A 21,439-nucleotide genomic window follows, 5' to 3' on the forward strand; every position below is an offset into this window, starting at 1 on the left:
GGAACTGACTTTGAATGATTAAATGAAATACACACTTTGCAACCAGTCACTGTCAAATCTAAGGCTTCAGGTCTACATATAGATTGAAGTCTTGTTTAAATTGCCTTCTTCTGTCTTCTGCACTTCCAGAAAGTTTCAGTTCTGCCTGTATTTTCAGCATTTTGCTTTTAGTTTTGTAAGTTAATCAGTGATGGATCTACTTTACCTGTGTAGAAATTTGCTACTCTTTGTTCCATTCCAGCTTGCGGAGGACAGCAGCAATGTTACACCCAGACTGTCAGTTTGAAACTCAGTCTTCAAGATCTCAAGTTCATACTCCCTGACTGATCTCATTGCTCATATGTTGAGCTCAGACTTGGCTTGAATCTGGAATTACAAACCAAGGAAAGGACTTGCATCTTGCTTCCACAGACAGTTTAGATTGGATGAGCTTAAGCCAAATGTAATTGCAAGCAGCCCACATTCTGGCGCAGTTTAATTAAGAAACTAAAGATGTAAAGATCCAACCCAAACTCTGTTTGAGATACTCTGCCCTTTTAGGCATAGTTCCCAGTCACAAACTGTGCAGCCCAGAGTACAGGAACATGTGGATTTAAAGACATCTGCTGAGTTCTTACTGTTCTTAGCAGGAGAGTGTGTTTTCATAGGTGAAAGCTGCCATAAATCAGAATGTCACTGAATTATTGTACTGAATATGTCATTAGTTCAAGGTTAGAAAAGCACAAAGAAAGCTTACTGTGAAATATAGACAATAGAATCCAGTTCAATTGAATCAGGTCCATAAACAATTTTACCGTAAACCTTCATACCTTTTTTTAATTTATTTTATTCACTAATTCCTTCCTTAGTATCTGAAAATTTTTCAACCTTTCCCAGTATGGCTATACCATGACCATATGTGTGTGTATATACATGCACGTACATTTTTACACACACGTAAAAAGCACACTAAGAATGTTCAAGTGCTAAATTGGACTTAGCCCTCTAAGATGAATCTAGGCTTGAAAACATTTAGGGTTTTTTTCCCTAGCTTGCTGAAAAAGCTTACAACTTCACATTAGGAAACACTGATTTATATGCTTTTATTGCCCTATCTCTGCCCAGAGAATTCTGTAAGATGGGAGCAGCAAGATTTGTCAAGACATGACCCAGCCCACCCCTCTGCCTAAAGATAGGATTATTAATGTTTCTCTCATTTTTCATAGATTGTTACCTAACTTGCACTTTAATACATCTAGCAATGCTGGCTGAACAAACTTCCTTAACCAATCATTCATAATCCCCTCCCTGCTGTTCAAAATTTTCCTCTCTAGTATCTAACTTAAATCTTTCTTTTGGAGTGCAGGATCATGATTTATCCTATAGCCATGGACATCAGAGCATATACCCTCCTCATTATAAAAGTCTGTTATTATCTGGTATCATGCTCCTTCATAAAATGTTCTAGAAGACATGAAATAACAGCCAGTCTTTCCTCAGATTTTCTAGAACTCTCTCATCACTTTTCCTTCCAGATGATTTTCAATTGGTATACACTTTTTTAAATGCAACACAACTAAATGCACGTATAGAAGTTGTCCCTGCCCATGGCAGAGGGGTTGAACTAGATGATCTTTAAGGTCCCTTCCAACCCAAATCACTCTGTGATTCTAAGTTCATGAAGAACTAACAGTCTTTAATCCTCTATTAACACTGGTAGTTTTACATTCTTCTGTTACAGACCGTGTTTATGGTTATGTAGCAACATGGTTCGTATTTTTACATCAGGAATGAAGTGTGGATAAGTCCTACAGATAAGTAAATATGGGATTTCTAGGAGGACTTTGAATCATATAGAACTTTAGAGTTAGATCAAGTGAGAATATCACAATGACATTATCTGCCAACCAAACATAAACTGAAATTAAGACTATAGGACAATTTTATCAGATTATTTATTTCTGCTGATTCTAGTAAGCACTATTCTAATTTTGTGTTTACCTGCTTTCTTTCTACTAATACCTAAGTATATATCATTTGTAATAAGCATTCATCAGTCCAGTCATTTTACATCTATAGCTACTTACTGTTTCAAAGTGGGGAGCTCATCTACTTAATTGAAAACCTCTATGAATATTGAATTTATCCAAAAGTAAAAGAAAATATGAGATTAAAGTATATTCTGAAAATAATTTATTTGTAGTCTTTATGAGCCAAATGTTCTCTCCTAAACTTTCATAATAAAAAAATGCTGATACTAATGACTTTTTAACTTCTGGAAACCCTTCTTCCTGCTTATTCAATACCAAATGCTGGAACAGTTAGATATATTCAGTACAGTCTGCTCTGAGATTATACAGAAAAAGACCTTATCTGTTTAAAGATGGCAGAGATTAGTGGATATATAAATTCTCCTTTCTAAAATCTTTCCTGTTCCAATAAAACACAGCTAGAAAAAGTACAATGTGAAGTTGTCTTTAACACAGTGAGTGAAAGAAGGTGGGAGGCACAAAGCTGTTCCAGTTGCAAAGAGAGGAGAAATTGTAGTGTAGGCAGCAGAAATTAATCCATGTAATAACTGATAAGCCATAGATAAAAGAGGAACTCAAAGTGAATTCAAGAAAAGAATTTTTAAATTCATTGCAGCTCTCTTCTGTTCATTACAAAGGTAAGGCTTGCTGACTGTGGTGGGAGAGAAATGAGAACACTATCTCTTTTTGTCTGTGTCTCTAAACTAAAGGAATTAAAGGTCTCTTACAGAGGAACATGAATTCACCTTGGCTCCATTTTCACAGTTCCCAGATGAGAAAAAATTACGACCTTAGGGAGGCAGCAGTGTTCCCTTAGTTGTCTCTGTATTAGGTATTTAAATTAAATTGAAAATTAAAGTGATAAGATTACCTCTTGCTTAAGAAAACACTTTGATTCTTTAAAAATAAGAGCAAAATTAAAGATGAATTTAAGACAATTACTTATGGGACAAAAAGCACATTAACACTGCCTACATCGTTATTTATGGAGAAAGGTTATTTTGACTGAGATGACAAATTACCCTTCCATGGCAGAAGGAGAAAATAGTTTATAAGTTCAAGCTGTGAAGTTATTAAACAAGATCTGACTGTATTAAGAAATGCACAACATATTAGAAAAGTCAATTTCTTAAATTAAATGAAGGACTGACCTTGGATCGGGGTGGTGCTCGGATGTACCATTTACAGTCTACTGCTTCAGTTTCAGAAGCTTTTCCTTCTTTGACAATTTGTACAGATTCCACAATTCCTTCAGGTCCTCCCATCTCAAACTCACAAACTGAATAACAAAATACCATAAAAAAATGAAACCTGAACAGCAAACAAAAATATTTTCTACAGCAGAGTGCAAGGACTTCCAACTTAAAAAAACAAAACAACAAACAACATACCAACCTGGCAATGGTTTCAAAACGCCAAGATCCTTAAAATCTGGATCTTAAAAATTGAGAAAGAGAAAATTAGTTTTGTTCAGTATATTAGCTGTAATGTCAATGTGCTAAAATTTGACAGTGTGCTTCAGTGATATGATTACACATATATTCTTTGGAAGTAAGAAATTTTTCAAAACTATGGCAACACACTATTTATTAATGTAGAAATTACTGATACTATCATAACAAGTTCTTTTTTTCTGTTATGAAAACCTGCTTTTATCAGTCTCTCCCTTTCAGAAGAGTGAGTTCAAAAAAATTTCTGCATGCACTAGCAAGCAAGAATATCACAGAGCTAACAACATTTTAGTTTAATACATCAGTTTAAAGAAAGGATATATTAACAAATCCATTCAAAATTCTTTTGCTTATTTTGCATTTTGCAGTGTGATTATAACACTCATGAATGCTCTACACTGTTTTTCTCATTTAAAAAAAAAACAACAAACAAACAAACAAAAAAAAACAAGAAGAAAAATCCACTGGCCCTTAGTGTTTTTTGTTGTTTTTTTCTCGTAGCAAGTTGATAGTATCTGGTCTTCTGATAACAACAAGTAACACTTATATACAAACACGCTGCATTAAGTTTCTCCTGAGCCACATACATAGTGCTCAGGCCTCAAAAGGTGTTTTGATTGCACAACAGAAAAACCAAGGTAGAGTTTGAGCCATGTAGTCTACTCATGGAACTGATCTTATGATTTCAGGATTGGGTCAGTGTAGAAACAAGGAAGGGAAAGTTTGGAAATAGGAAATGTATTAAAAAAATAGTTAAAATATAACAACCCACCACCAAAACTGCTGTTCACCCATAGCCTTAAACGAGTCAGGACAGTAAAAGTCATCACCAAATAATACCCTGAAAAAGTCTAGTGCTCTATGAGCAAGTTAAGCCATTTTAACCTGAACCGTGAGATTGTTTTGACATCAAAAATAGCAGTTGTAAAATCACTTTTTTAAACTATCTCTCTGTAACCAGGCCGCTGTCATTCTTTCTAGTTATCCTTTACAGTTGCACAATATAAATCGTGAGTAAATATTCATGAACTTAAGGCACTGAATTTAGTAGGCAATTAATGTTAAATCTTAAGCAGTTTTATAGATCAGAAGATAGAGATGAAAACTAGAAACACTAGAAGTAATTAAATATTTCAGTTAATATACTCAGATGTTGATATCTAGCGCTGAAAGAAAGATACTTAAAGGAAACTTATTTTGATTAGTGGTTCAAATTAACATCCAAACCATGTCTAGTGTAACTAATACATTTCTTCCTTTTGCTGAGTTTGCAAGGATCACTCTGATCTACTGAAATCACTCCACCACATTGCAAAGTACAGAGGAGGAAAGGAGAAAAAGGTCCAGTTGGGACTTTTCCACATGAAGAAGTTTTCATATAAAGGAGTTCTAGAATCCAGGCCAAAGTGTAATCTGAACCATGCAATTTGACCCACAAACCAATTCTGAAAGTATATGTTCATTACCTGTTCCAGGTGAAGCTGCTTTAATAGGGGAGTTGGACTAGATAATGTCCAGAGGTCACTTCCACCCTCTACCATTCTGTGATTCCGTGTGCTTTGTTACCAATACAGTTAGAATAAAATCACATAGAACTGTACAATCTGTTAAAACTCTAGAAATATGGTACATCTTGCTTAGTTTTGAAAAATAATCTTTTCGACATCTCAGGAATGATAATGAAATAAAATCTATGACACCTGAGGTGATACACTTCATTGAACGCTAATAGTGTACAAGTATTACTATAATAAAAACAGCAATCTGTAAATAAGTTATCATCAGAGATGCTGAAAATTCAACCATGTTTAAGCATATTTACCCACCAAATGTTTGTTTTTAATGTACTCTGCCCTTAAATAGATTATACTTTATCAGCTCTTTTGTATGTACTTCGGTCAAACTCTTATTTTCGGTCCGGCTGAGTCAGAATCTGCTTGATGATATCTAAACACTGAATATCTAGATTTTCCAATAGACAGATAGTCCTGATGAAAATTATGTTCCCATTAGAAAAACCTCCCAAGATAGGAAAATTTTGCTGTGAAAAATAAGATTGATTACCTACAATAAGAGTAGAACTGGAGGCAATAGACCTTGAGGGCAATGCAATATGCAATTTTTTTTAATGGGAATGTTCTTAATGGAGAGGTGAAGCATGTAAAGAGGAAACCAGGAATTTTCATAAGAAATGTGAAAATGTGTGAAGGTTATGTAAATGGAAGACTTTGAATCCAAAAAATGTTCTGTGGCTCTTTCCTGAAGCATTGAACGTCTCTTTTAAAATCAATCAAAACCAACAAAATAAAGATTAACCAGAAATTTTCTTTGATTATATATTCTGACCTATTCCACAAATAATAGATTCCTGCAATATTTATTATTATAAGCTTTTCCATAAAGTCTCTGTGAAGCACTGAATTACATTTGAAACTTCTTGTAAGACACAAAAATCTGTGCCAGGTTATTTAGTTACTGGCAAACAAGCAGAATGAGGAACTTTAGAATGGTCCAAGGAGAAAATGGTGACAATCTGTAGATTTCCTTAATCAGTGAAAAGTGGAGTGGATGAGCAGACATGAGGTAGACTGGAAACTGGCTGAAAGACCAGGCCCATGATGATGGAGATCAGCAGCACAAAGTCTATTTGAAAGCCAGTAATGAATGGTGTACCTCAGGGATCAATACTAGGTCAGATGGTGTTTAACATCTTCACTAATGAATGATGATGAGGCAGAGTAAAAGTCTGCTGATGACACAAAACTGGGAGGAGTGGCTGATGCACCGGAGTGTCATGCTGCCATCCAGGGGTCCTCAACAGGCCGGGGAAACAGGCTGACAGAAACCTTGTAAAATTTAACAAGGGAAAGCATGAATACCTTCACCTGGGGAGGAACAACCCCATGCTGGATCCACCTAGCTGAAAAACAGCTTTGCAGAAAAGGACCAGGGGGTCCTGGTAGACACCAAGTTGAACATGAACAAATAATGTATCCTAGCACTAAATAAAACTACAAATATCCTGGACTGCATTGGGAGGAGTGCTACCAACAGGTTGAGGGAGGTGATCCTTCCCCTCTACTCAGCACTGGTAAAGCAACATCTGGAGTGCTGTGTCTAGTTCTGCGCTTCCCAGTACAAAATTGATATGGAGCTACTAGAAACAGTCCAGCAAAATGTCATGAAACTGATTAAGGTACTGAAGCATGTCTCATATGAGGAATGGGTGAAAGAGTTGGGACTGTTCAGCTTGGGGAAGAAAAGAGTCAGATAAGATCCTACGAATGTTTATAAATAGCTGAATGGAGGGTGCAAAGATGATGAAATCAGGTTCTTTCAGTGGTACCAGAAACAGTTAATATTGAAATAACTAGTTGAAAGATAACTCTAAGGCAATAGAAGTTAGACAAACCTCTATCTATCGTGGTTTAAGCCCATCTGGAAAGAAAGAGCCATGTGACCGTTCTTCACTCCTCCTCCCCAGTGGGATGGGGAGGAGAATTGAAAAAAAAGAAGGTAGAAAAAAAAACACCTTGTGAGTTGGAATAAGGACAGTTTAATAGAACACCACAAGGAACAAAGAAATAGTAACAATGGTAACAAGAATATATAAAGCAAGCGATGTCCAATGAATTTGCTCACTACCCAGAACTTGACGATCAGCCTGTTCCCCAGCTGCAAACAAAACTTCCCTCTCCAGCCAGCTGACCCAAGCTATATCCTGAGTATGGCCATCATATTGTATCAATTATCTCCTTGACAAGTTCAGGTCAGAAATCCTGACTGTACCTCCTCCCAGCTTCTTCTGAAAAATTAACCCTATCCAAGTCGAACCCAGGACACTATCACAGTGCAGACTTGTTTTGGTGGAATTTGCTTTGAGTCATAGGAACGTATATGTACATGCTGGATAAATCTGCAGTATTAAGGACTGGTTTCAAATGGATCCGCTAGGTCTTCATGGGAGCCTCTAAAGGTTTTGGGTGCTGGCTCTGGGATCTATTCTATACCTGATCCATGGAAACCATGCTACATTTCTTTATTTTTAGTTTCACAGTTAAGATGCAACAAGTCTGGCTTTTTTAAGCAGCTAGCAAACATGGAATTTAAATGCAAAAACAAGAGGAAAATTTTAATGAGTTGGAGCACCTGGTTGCTCAAAAAGCTTATTAAATAAAGAAAATTGTAAAGTAAAAAGGGATTGTAGGTTAACTGGGTTGACTCTTCTTGTTATTTAGACAGTTGTTCTATCATCCGGTGACTCCTTCCCACATGGGGAGCAGAGTCAGGCAAAGGAAAGGAGACCTGTGGGTTGAAATAAAAAAAGATTTAATAAAATAATAATAATAAACTAGTATTAATATTAGTGTAATGTACACTAAGTTATACTCAGCCGACAGAGTGGTCACAGGTTGGGAAGTAAGCCTCAGGAGCAGAACAACAGGCAAGATCCTCCAGGGATGACAACCAGTGAGGAAAGAGAGAGCATCCCCACCAAACTTCCCAGTTTATAGTGAGTGACATTTATGGTATGGATTAATCTTGTTGGTCAGCTTGGGTGAGCTGCCCTAGCTTTCACTCCACCCAGCTTCTGCACCTGGCTAACTTGGTAACTGCTAAAGACCTTGAACATTGCATACCGGTGTTGGTCAAACACTAAAATAAAATGTCATATCAATTGCATTCCCATGACATCAAGTATTGCAGTCTTTTCAGAAATGCAGTTTTCCAGAATAGAAAACTGATTCTATGATTCAATCCCAGCGAAACCAGGACAAGTCTTCAAAAAGTATGAAGATCACTCTATCCACATGTAAACTGCAACATCTTATGTGGTTGCTCAACTATGTCATATCCACACAGAAACATATTTATCCATCTATGCATACATGTATGCATGCACTCTCTCACTCTAAGTCACTTGCACAGAGAGTAAAACTGTTTAAAATTCTATTTCTTGAGTGATTTCTGTAAAAGACAGATAGATAGTATCTAACAGAAACAATGGAAATGCAATAAGTCCAAACCAATTACTAGCAAGAAGACATTCTGCTGGTAAGTAATATTACAAATCTATTTTGAAAGATAAATTTTTTAATAAAAAATCCTTAGTTATCACAACAGTTCAACCTGTCTTCAAAGACAGATCCCGCAAGGCTTTAAAAAGTAATTTTAAGTCATACTTAAAAATTAGAGTATTTTCTTTCTTACAAATGCACAAATTTGTGAGTAAATCTCTCATATTTTAGTAATCAGTTTCCTTATTTTTTCATATAAAGTTCATTTGGACACTTTTTTACACTGTCAACATCAAAACTGTTGCTTGTACTGATCGAAATAATAGATACTCACTCTTGGAAGTTGGATGATTTAAGTCAACAGATGTTTCAATATCTCTTTTGAAATATGGAAGAAATGTGTACCACAAAATCGTGGCGCAGGAGAGACCTGCTTCTGATTAACTTTTGAGGAATTTTTACATTCTTTTCTTGTATAAATGAGAAATGAAGGAATTATTTGACCAAACTATACACTACAAAGTGTTGATGTTTGAAACATAACGGAGTTTTTGCTGTTTGTGAATACATCCCCCCACCTTTTTAATGGATATGTTCACAAAGTAGTCACAATACATAGAACCAATATTTTCTAATTATAGATAGGAAAACTGTATATTTTTACTTATTGAATAGACGATAAATATTTGTTTCTCTGTCATATAACTGATTAGAGGCCTTATTTTACATGTAAATGCTCTGGAAAAGTAAGGTTAATTGCATTATTCAGCAAGCCACCACCATGTCCTTTATTCTCGAGTTTATGAAGTCAGGCTCTTCTACAATGTTTTCTAGGAGCCTAAACCAGTTCTGCCCTCTTGAGGGGTGAAACATAATTCTCTGTAAAAGCAAAGCTTGCGGAACTCGGTACAGAATAGCAGGATTAATCTAAGGTATTTTATGTGGTTTCATCCTAGTGTTTGGTGATACAGTGAAAACACTGGAGGATGATGACCAAAAGATTTTAAAAGCATAAAAGTCTGCTTGAAGAATCACTAAAGCAATTCTAAAATAGAAAAACATTTCTATAAGTAAACATTTTTTGTGAGGTGTACCAACAAGAGGACCATGCTATTCTGCTAGGGAGAGTTAAGAAAAAGTACTAAGTGAACTAGATGTGCAAAAATATAAAAATTATTTTCTTGTTAGCCAAAACTTACATTTGTTCTGATGAATATTTTCAACTCTGTAGTCTTGTTGAAAATTCAGTATGTCTGTATCTGTTTTAAAGTTACCAAAGAATCTTCAGAGAAAGCCTATAGTTTGCTAGACATTCTGAAAAACAGTTCCTTAATAATTATAGCTGGAAATCACATGTGCTGTATTTGCTCTTTGTTTTCTTTGTTCTTTCTTTTAAGAACAATATTGTAAGCGAGGGCAGCTATTTTGGAGGGTATATATTTATAATCTAAAACAATGCTTCTCAAATTTTTCATTCCTTAGCAAAGTCACAAAAGAACTTAAAGGTGCTAAATGCAAATATAGAGGTGAATATGACTCTTGGTATTTCTACCTGTTATTAGATCACCAAGAAACCATATGAAGCCAAAAAAGCCAAAAAAGTTTTGTACTTTAAAGAAGTTTGAGAAACTGGTTTTGAGGATGTAACTCCATAAGGAGACATTACTTCGTCTTGCTTTTGGTGACCTGACTCACAGTAAAGTAAACTAAAGCTGATATTTGTCTTAGGAAGAAATTTTATAAATAACTGCTGTGAACAGTAGGTGAAGTAAACTCATACTTAGAATAACATAGTCAACATACTCTAGTTACTTTAATCAGACTCCTTACATTGTTAAAATAACACAAGCTGCCACCCAGAAGTTTTATTTCTAAAATACAAATTCTTTTTTCAGTTTTTTGTTTTGTCACGTTTACTAATCTCGACTTATACTTACAATCAAACTATCTTTATAGTGAAATTAATGTATTATACTGATTTGCAAACTGCACAGCTATAGTGACCTCATTAAGATGAAATATACTGTAAATAGAGGGACACTTGTATACCAAAAGTTAGTACTTGTTTCTTTAACATCTATGTGGAAATGAGAAAAAAGTACCACCAGAAAAAGAAAATCCATGTCTTTACATAATTCCTTAGTAAGATTGGTCAAACTGAGCAGACAAGAAGTGTCTGAATGAAGAGACTACATGATTACAGATGTTGCACCTCAATTTCTCTTTTCGTGCAAACAATGGCAGGACTTGAGATCTTAGCCTACTTGCCTTCTTTGTCTACTCTGTAAACTGTCTGGAGTAGGTTATTTCTCCAGTGTAAATTCTGCATGGGTAGGAACCATGTCAGAAGATAAGAGGACTCACGAGAGCCTGGGCCTCATCCTCAAAAGGTGTTCAGACTATTTGATATGTACATATAAATCCCAGAAGTAAGAAATGCTTCTTGGAACTGACCTAGTGAGAAAGGAGAGCAAGAATGTGCAACAATGCCATACTCTGACTGCTGACTGGAAAGAGGAAGTCTGGGAGTCTTGATGATACATCTGTGATTATTTGACATATCATTTTAATTATGTTAAATATTTATACTAGCAGCTGAGCACTCCAATTAGGCATCATATTCCCCTTATGCAGCATAGTGAGTATGGAAATGCAGGGAAAAATGATCCTATGATGAATATTTCAGGGGTTGCATATACCTTTCTGTCAGCTGACCAGAAACGTGTGAAACAAGAATAAATGTGCTCAAGAGCCCACTTTATCTGAGCAATGCAGCCTTGCTACGACAGTGTAGCTGACTTGACCACCAGGGCTGACTGTCAGTCAAGGAGGGTATCTCATATGTGTCTCTCTAGTCATGCCATTTCAGCATAAAACTACTACGACCTGGGATCTGTCTCATTGGTTTGTTACACTCTTAGCCTAACCCAGGGAAATAACACTTCAAGTTCATGGCAGAAATGTAGGAAAAAAATAGCCAGAGGGTTTAGCCACAACTGATTGCTAGGCATTACTTTTTCAGATTGAACCAGTTTATGTGTGGTTATTGCTTTCTACTAGTGAGTGCTAAATCTAGATATCCTTTCAGAGAAGCTGTTCATGCTGTTTCAGTCCGTAGAGTAGATTTCCCAGGACAGAGGGAACTTATGGGAATAACTTGGTGACATAAAATAACATTAGTTAGAGAAATGCTTTCTCCTAGTTTTACCTCAGAACATTCAACAGAATTAATGCATTCACTACAGTGTTCCCAATAATGAAAAGTTACATCTTTTTCAGCTATTGTATTCAGTAGAATGTATTATTTGTGCTACTTCAAATAACACTGAATAAACCGTAGTTGACCACAGATACACATTTTCAATACAAACAGAAAAGTTAGGATGTTTACACCTACTGACATTCCCTTGCTGTAGCTAGCCATGCCAGCTATGCCATGTAGGTTATTGGTATCTTTTTGAAGATAACTGCATCTCACATGAGAAATTCAAATATCTCCTCTAGCTTCATATGTGAACAGTTCACCTTCCACTTTAATAAGATATTTCTTGTGCTGTCTCCAAATATTTTCATCTTGCAGCCTAGCAGATCACCGAGTGGACTTTTGCTGAAATGGATAACCTTGTCAGAGAGCACTGAAAGGGAATTGAGTTGTGTTTGTAAAAACAACTGATTGCTTAATCATCTGGCTGTATAAGATATAAGAAAGGGATGAAGCAGAAACAGTACTCCAGAAAATATGATCCTTAGAGTGGAAAGAAGTGAAATAGCCATAAGCAAGAAGTAATTCATTAGTTTACCATACAACTGGTATATTTTTGAGTTATTTCATGATCCATATTGTAGTGCTTTTTTATAAAAACCTCTTCATATTATTCCAAAAAACAATGTCACAGGACGTTTTAAAAATTTATTCTATATCCAGAGTAGAAAACCAACGGTGTCTAGCATCAAAGGGAGAATTTTAAGTTTTTTACTCCCAATGGAGCCTGAATGCTGTCTTTCAAAATTGGAAAAACAGAAATCCAAACCAACCAACAACCAAAATCCAACAAAAAACCCCCTAACAAAATCAAAAGAAGAGGGAAATTAATTTGTTAAACCAAATTGCCAAGTCTTATTGTAATATGTTCCCACCACAGACAATGCAATAGAGCTTAAACCTACACTTTCAGTGAGCAAGAAAAGGAACGCTAAGATCCACATAGCTCAATGAATTGCTGAGGAAGGCACATCAACACCAAGTCCAGGAAACAACTGCAGGAAAAAAAAAGTCTTCTGTCCTGTCCTTTTGGCATCTATAGCAGTATACCTTTAGTAACTCCAGAGTTTTCCTCCTCTTTTTGCTACCTTTAGGAGGTTTCCTGCGTAGAAATCATTCTTTCAGGGAACACTGAAGTGTTGACCTCAGCAGTTTTCCTAAATGTACAAAGCCCTCTCCACAGGATAAGAAGATGGGTTTTTATCAGCTTTTGCTACAGAGTATACAGTAGAGCTGTCTTGGAGATATTATTGCACTTTCTTTTGCTTCTTTGTCTTTTTAAGAACATAGGGTAGCAGTTTTCTCTGAGGAACAGTTTTGCATGGTCCAGTTGTCAGGAAGAAGAAAAGTCTGTTTGTTAAACTGTGAATTCCTACTTAATTACTCACAAATTTATGAATTATACATTTTATTACATGAGATAACATTCAGATATTTAAGTCCTATAAATAATATATGGGAAGGGAGCAATAAACCTTTCACTCTTCAGTATTATGAAATTCAACTTCTCCCGAGATTATGGGAGGAAAACTTTTTGATAAATTTTTGGTTACAAGTAAGGCTTTGTAGCTAGGTTTTTGGCCTTACAGTTCATCTGTTTGTTGTTGGTTACAAATTCATAAAAGTAACATTCCCTTATGTTCATATAGATGGGTTTTCTCCAATTTCATGCAATTAAAAGTGCCAAAGAACAGTTCAAACCACAATTAATTACTAATACTGACCTAATATAGACATAATCTGTTAGAAAAAAGACACTAGATCAGCTGGGACTTTTATTATTTTCATGAGGAAAGCCCTATTATGTATTTGCCTAAAACAAGCGTAGTTCATACCATCCCTAGCCTCAAACTGTTTCCTCTTAAATTAATGAAAAAAGATTGTTGCTCCTCTGTAAGACATATTTTGCTATATGCCCTAAACCACGACAATGTTCACATGAAAAAATCAACAAGATGATAAATTCTAAATCAGAGGGTCTTGTCTTCAGCCTTTTTAACATTTTCATTAAACAATAAGATCATTCTGATGGATTCTCACTCCTCTTTGATTATCATTTGTGGCACATGCTTTCTGTTCACTAACCGATTCTTAAACTGGTTTGTCATGAACATCAGCAGACAAATGAGTCTGTGGGCAACTGAAGGTCTGTAATATAGAGTTTGAATAGATTTATATTTGTGTCTATAAAAACTCAGTTACCACTGACTTTTTCACACCTCAAAAACTCTAGATTCAGCTATACTTAAACAGTGGTTATATTCAGTACAGATTATAAATTTTTTTGTTCTATCATCATAAAATTAGGTCAAAAAAATATAGTTTCCATGGAATTCAACAGATTCACAGGTTTTATCCTCTATGAAAAATCTACCAGTCTGAAGCAACAATTTGATTTCCACGAGATTTACTCGGAGTTGTAATATCGACTCTTAACAGAAGCGTGTTTAGGCCCACAGTCTGACCTGAATTTAGCAATTGATTTATTGGGTGCTACAGTGATTGACTGGCTCAGCCTCATGCAGAGAATGAAAACTGGTCTTTTGTATCACATTCACCATGAAAAAAATCCATTGTGATTCACTAAATTACACATTGGAAAGGCAATGTTTCTAAGTCTTTATGTTTGCTTTGTACAATACACAATATTACCATTAACTGGCTGAAGAGACTGGGAAAAGAACAGCAAAGTGGGTACTGATTAGAGATTGTCCAGTTCTTCTGCTGATGTGGTAATATTTAGAAGAAATTAGGTGTCAGGACAGTTTTCAGTTTCAACAGTAGCAGGTCAAACATGATGGTCTGTCATAGTATTTGGGATTTTTAAGTATGGGTGAGCCGCTTACCCAACAAGTAGGCAATAATTAAATTTCATGACTAGATCAAGTTTTTGACTGCCAAACAGCAGGATTTTTCCTAGCTTAATTTGAAAGAGACATTTAAAGCTCTAGTGATAAAGAAAAAAAACCAAACCAACAAAAACCCCTTTCAGTTAAAATCCCTTGATAAATCACTGATCCATATATCTTGGAACATCATTTATATGCAATTTTCTGGCATACAAACAACTATATTAATGCTACAAATTATTCTTGTGAGGAGAGCACATACAATTACAGAAATTCAAATTACCCATATCTGATATTCAAACTACTAAACGAGTATGTAATATTTTATTTTTAAAAACCCAACAACATACAAACTTATTTTTTATAATTTCACTGTGGACTTTGTAGTTGGTAGCAATTAATAGCCAACTGTCTAATCCACGTAATGAAATCAGTGTTGAAGACCAAAATATTTTTAATAATTATTATTATCTGCATTCTCTTTTCATATTAAGTTTTGTATAGAGTTGAGAAATGAACTACAGGAAAGGAAAGAAAAGAAAGGAAAGAAATCAAGAGAAAACAAGTAGTATCATACAGTCTTTTATTAACCCACATACTGCAACGAGCAGATTTGATAACATTGACTCTTGAGCTTCAACTATCAGATAACATCTGGCAAATAATGTTTGTAAGTCCTGTTACACAACATCTTCTGGCTTCAACAGTGTCATCTAGGGGACTGATATGTGACCAGAGTAACACATTTCACGCTGCCTGCTTCTGTCATGCTAGTATAAATTTTTAATAATGGATGTGCCACAGACATCAGTTTATTCTTAGAAAATATTTGGCAGTTGTGTGCTCATCATCTTACTCATGACTCAAGCAATCTTTCTTAACACAAATTTCTAGATATTTAATGTAGCCTTTTGACATCGAAGTATGCAAATAACCTTTTTGCATCTCTAATGTGTAATGATTTCTAAAACAATCTATCTTAAATGTTCATCAAAAGCATTTTATTACTTATTTTCACAATTTTGCTATTTTCAGTTGTTCAACTTTCAATAGGATTTTCAATTGCTTGGTAGATATCATCACCCTAAATATTAAAAAAAAAGATATAATCTGAATTTCATTTAGTCCATTTTAATCTGTGTATCACAGACCAAAACATTTTGTGTCACTGAAGTTAAAGTATCCTTCCTCTACAAATCTGTCTGAGGAAACATTAATGTCAGACTCTCATTTACCTACTGAATTGCAGAATATGCCGTGATCATATAAACAATGTGCATTTGACATAAATAAGATGAGTCTTGAGAGGAAGAGTCATTTTAGAGCAATGGACCTCTCTATTCAAACAGATATTTGTGCACTTGAATAGTTGTGGTATTTGTTATATCATGCATTTTTAATAAGAAACAGAAATGTCTGTCTTGAGAACTGCTCTCTAAGGGCAGAAGTAATTTTGCTACAGTAATGTTACCTGATTTGATTATGAATGACTAGCATATTTTTAATGAGTGGTTCTCAATTAGACTGCATGCCCATGTGATTGCAAAGCACTCTTAAATCAGGTTTGAAATATCATGGCATACCACAACACAAGACCAAATGCAGCCTGCCTGGCAGTGCATCCAACTCCATTGGTATGAATAGAAGTCTCATTCTTAAAACAAACAAGAATTTAGCTTTTTTAGCTGAAATATTTTCTGTATTGTATGAAGTTGTAGATAATGTTTTTATGCATCAGAATACACTAGATAAAATATATTGGACTGCAGTGAAACCACTTTGGGGAAAAAAAAATTAAAACTATGAAGACAAGAGTGGTTAAAGAATTCTGTAGTCCTAAGTAATTATAAATTAAGTAATCTTAAGTAATTATAAATGCAAGATTTGAAAGTAATTTTTTCTTTAAAGTAATAAAATACAGATACCACATTTTTATTAATACAATGTAATTTCTATCAAACCATTAAGTTTTGGGTTTTTTATCTAAAGAGGAAAGAAAAGGTAAACAATAAAAATACTAAAAATGTAATTGAAAGTGCCAGGTTAACAAAGAAAATAAACTTCTTAAATTTGAATCTTCTTAAATCCAGTTATTTTACTTAAACTAATTTCAACACCACCTAAATGTATTTATGCTTGGTCCTAACTTAATTTAGAAAATAAATGAACAGAGAACATAGGCATTTTTAAATGCCTGCAGATTGCTGAATAAATGAATGACTAAAGAGCAAATTAACCAGGGATAAATAGTCATAGCTGTCAACAACATGGAAGTATGAAACAGCATGGAATACAAATACCATTCTTTGGAAGATCTGTAGATGAGCTAGCTTAGACTCAAGAGATCTGAGTTTCTTTATCATTGGAAAGGTGTGTGATAAAGACAACTACTCCTTGGTTCTGACTCTTACTGAGTTCCAAAATCAGCGAGAGTGGGGAGATGAGATTTTGCAGAAAGATACTAAAGAACATCCTGGCTTTCCCTAGGTACCTCTTGTTTGTGGAGATTTTCTTTGGGAGCTTGACTTTGAATTTTAGAGAAAAAAAACCCAGATGATAATGCTAAAAGCCATGGGCCTCCTTTCCTATCAATAAATAATTGTTCCATTAAAAAAATATATCCTTAAGTACTGCTCCATTTTTATTTTAAAAAGCCTATTTGGCAATAGATGCAGTACCGCAAGTTTAAGTCCTGGGAATGTACTAAAAGTCTACTGGAAAGTTTCTTTTATGTTTAAAATTTAAAATCCAAGAAGTGGAACCAGTACTTAGTGCAAATGGTTGAAGAACTAGTATTACTTCATTTTACAAGTAGTAAACCTAATTGAAAAACTGATTTGACAAAAAAACTTGTCTGAATGAATTCAATTCTAAGCATGGTTGAAGAAAATTATACAATTGTACATTCAGAAAATAATTTCATTTCAGACACTTCTGAAGTGATTTTTTACAGACAAGGATATCAAGAGGAAGAATAATAAAAGAATACAGAAAATAACCACTAATCATAGTGTTCTAACATCAACAAAAGTGAACTTACTGTAACAGAATATGAAAACAAGTATAAACTGGAAATTAGAGAATAAGTTGAGCCTGCTTAAGGCTATATTATGTGATACAGATCAAATAGACACTGTATTGATATTCTACTACATGATTTGTGTAAAGGTGGAAAACCAAGTTTTAATCAATAAAAAGAGTAAAAGAAATAGTAGTTCAGTTCTCCAAAATAGACAAATACTTAATTTTCATCTAGTCCAATAGATTAAAAGGTAGTGGATAGTATTTAAATTTACTTACCTTTAAGTACCCAATCCTAGAGACTGCCTAGATTTAGGTACATGCTTAAATGTAGGCTTCCTGAAGTTCTTTGCTATACTGGGACTAGATTTAGTGGCTTGTCAGTGCGGCATTTGAGTATAGTATGCTTAGGCAACTGTTCTTTGGAATTATCCTTGGGCACATAGGAAAGTAATTTCAGAGATTTTTGATGGATTATAGTGTTAAATTATAGTAGCTGTTATTATTATTTGGCCTCAGGGCCTTAGTGAAATGAACAGGTTTTGTAGAGAAAAAAAATAGACAACTAGCATTTGGAGTTGCAAAATGTGTGCCAATTAAAAATATCTACACATTGAACATAAATTGAACAAAAATGACTTATTGGCTTTCCCAAACCAAAGCAAAAACATTAGCTATGCTAGTGGCATTCTGCGTGTAAAGTTGATTTCAAAGATTTGCAAGAATTAAAACTGTGACTTTTTTTAATTATTTCAAAGCTAGCCAATAAAACACCTACAAGATAAGTGAAAATTACATTATTTGACATTATAGAAATAGACCACAAGAGGCTAGCAAATTCTGAAACTTTAAATAGGGATGTCAGACCCTTGTGTAATCCTGTATTTGGTGACTGACCTTTTTGCCAACTATACCCTGTTGATCAGAAGAATATGTTACTTATGAGATTTTGAACAAATATCTCTGCATAACATGAATTAATATTGTAAGGAAAAAAAAACCCTTTCATTTACTCAGCATTCACAAACATTAAACAGCACTCACAATAAACAGGTGACTCTTGCATGAATCCATTTTTACGTTATATACCTCTTAATTATAAATTTTAATATTTTAAATTTAAGATTCTTTTAAAACTAGATTTAAAAATATCGACTTTGCACGTCTTCAATTTGTCATTATAATTATTAGGATAACATACATACATTTATTATACACATAACATCAGTTAACATTACTGAAATTAGTTTTGTTCATAACTCCTTAGTGTATATATAAGGTGGAGGTATATATGGTAAAAGAGCTTGTACTAAGCTTGAGATACATTATAAATTTACAGAGAGAAAGTGAAAGAGAGAAAGGAAAAAACCAGATAAGAGTAAGTCTGGGTGTTCAGAGGCTTGATTCAAGCTCTTGATTTTCCACCAGATTTGTGGTGGAAAATAAATATATTGGCTAGAATTAGCCACAGAGATGATATCCACCTTTCACAGAAATCTTTATATTTCTGTTCTTCACATGGAAAGGCCTATGCATGATAATATTTCTCTACCCTGTGATAGCAGTATGATATTAAAGATTGCAGCATCTAACTGATATCAGAAAATAAGAGAAAAAGAGAAGACAGATCAAAGGCATAGATACTCTATGGGCCAGATAAAAGTTTATTTACAAAAAAGTTAGGACAAAATTTATATCAAAGTTGAAGGAAAAATGATCTTACTTTTGGACTTGACCACCAAAGAAGCTCAGATATGATATCTGAGATGAAAGAATTACATTGTCTGCATTTCTCAACAAAGAGTAAACAAATCAACATTGGTCATAACCATCAATATCACAAAATATATATTAAGGTGACAAGATACACCTATGAGAACTACAAACATACGAAACAATATTCAATAACATTCACCTCAGTACTGGTAAGCAGAAGAGACTCTCTGGATTGACCTTGTTACAAAAAATATAGATACAACCTTAAGAAAATAAACTAATGTTAAATAGTTGAGGAGTACACCCAAAAAAGGCCAAGAGAGAATATATTTTGAATCTGACATATTTACTCATTTACTAACCATTGCATACTACAACAATATTCAATTGTGGAAGCAGAAACATGACTGACTTCCAAAGACTATAGTGCGTAGAATCAGAGCTACTAATTATTGGGCAAGAACTCTTTTTATTAGTTACAGAGATCTGGGAACTTTCTAACAAAGGTTTGTGTGTATTTCTTTAAGGAGAAATAACTAGAAATACTATTCAAAGAGTAAAAAATCTGTTAAGGAAAGCTAAATATGTCAATAAAGTATCTTATTTATTGCTATCAGAATTGTGAAATACTTCATTAAACAGATAACAAAATCAACAATTAGTTACTTGAACCTATGCAAATATCAAATTAACAAATATGGGTGACTGAAAACAAGTGCTATAAACACAGTTTTTTATCTAACATAAAAGCATCATTTTCTATACAGACAGATAAAAAATCAGATCACTCGCAATTTTGTGGCTAAAATAAAAAATAGCTTTTCTGCCTAACAGAAGGGCCACAGTCATACTGATTAGACAAAAGCTCTGAGGTGATTGTCAAGATTTATTGGCTATACCCCTAACACCTCAGAAACCTGTAGATACAATACATGAAGATGAAAATTCAATGGCTTAAGGAATGGATAAGTAAAGAAAAAGAATTGCTTCTATGTCAGCAGAATCGCTGCAAACATTCATATTGCCAAGGTCACTAAAAGAAGCTATTACAGACAATGGTGTTGCCAGGATGAGGCCAAAACACAATCAGCCAGAAGTGCTTCCCAGTAAGAGCTATTAGAATATCTGCCAGATAAGGAAGTCAGATGAACTGGAACAACTTTGAAGAGTATTCAGAAACTCCTTACTCATTACATATGAGGCACCATGTTTCTCATTTTTTTCCCTGAAGAAATAGGTTTTAAAATGTTTGAATGAGAACTACCAAGTAAGATACTCAACTACAGGTTTTGGGGGTGCTTTTCTGCGTATGCATATTAGCAGTGAAAATTCTCATCATAAACAGTTGTTTGCAAACACTTATGAAAGATGACTACTCAGGCTTTCTGTTCAGTAAAAATTATCTTCTCTGCTCTGCCATTTCCAAGTGTTTCACAAGCATTACAGAGAAATCAAGAACTAATAGAGAAAACAAATGTCATGGGCTTACTGATTATTTCCACATTTTGCAGGTGTTTAAAGCAAAGGGTAATCGCTTTATATCAGACCTAAGGTTAAGCTAATTCAGTATGGTATTTGTATAAAGCCAAAAATGTATCCTTAAGGGAAAGACCATGAGAAAAGGACTGTATTTAAGGAAAATTCTCTCCTGCCTTTAAGATTATTTTTAATTAACCTATAAGAAGTAATAATATAAACTATTTTGAGAATTATCACAATAGTGGTGTAAAAATGCAGCTTAATAACTTTTTTTTTCTGTAATTGTTTTTGTATGTACATCTAAGATTGTTAAAGTTTTCTCCCAAGTGCTTCCAAAAAGACAGACTTTTTTCCAGAGAAATGTGTTTCATCTGTAAACAATTTTTAGCAATGCAACACTATGATCAACTTTACTGGTGAGACCACCTACTTGTCAAAAGATGTATTTCCTGTAGATGTAGAAAAGATTTATTTGTACCTGTACTGCAGTAAAATATCTTAGTAAATCTTCTCTAGAAGTCTGTCTTGAACTTGTAGAACAGAGAAGAGATTCTTGGAGGGAGGTGGGGTGGTACTGGTGGCAAGGGGAACAGAAGTCAATGGCATAAAAATGGAATACAGAATTTGGTTTGTG

The 21,439-nt window shown here is 34.4% G+C and overlaps 1 protein-coding gene across 1 annotated transcript in view; it reads right to left on the minus strand.

The window, feature by feature from the left end:
- The window catches only part of NETO1 (neuropilin (NRP) and tolloid (TLL)-like 1), a 63,405-nt gene that overhangs the window by 24,584 nt on the left and 17,382 nt on the right, over positions 1-21,439 (minus strand). The window contains exons 4-5 of the mRNA XM_010192476.1: positions 3,405-3,446; positions 3,161-3,288 (exon numbers count right to left, since the gene is read on the minus strand). Coding sequence (XP_010190778.1) covers positions 3,161-3,288; positions 3,405-3,446 — 170 coding nt within the window. The remainder of the gene's footprint in view (positions 1-3,160; positions 3,289-3,404; positions 3,447-21,439) is intronic.

Source organism: Mesitornis unicolor, unplaced genomic scaffold (genome assembly GCF_000695765.1).
Source record: "Mesitornis unicolor isolate BGI_N332 unplaced genomic scaffold, ASM69576v1 scaffold25959, whole genome shotgun sequence".
Taxonomy (NCBI): domain Eukaryota; kingdom Metazoa; phylum Chordata; class Aves; order Mesitornithiformes; family Mesitornithidae; genus Mesitornis; species Mesitornis unicolor.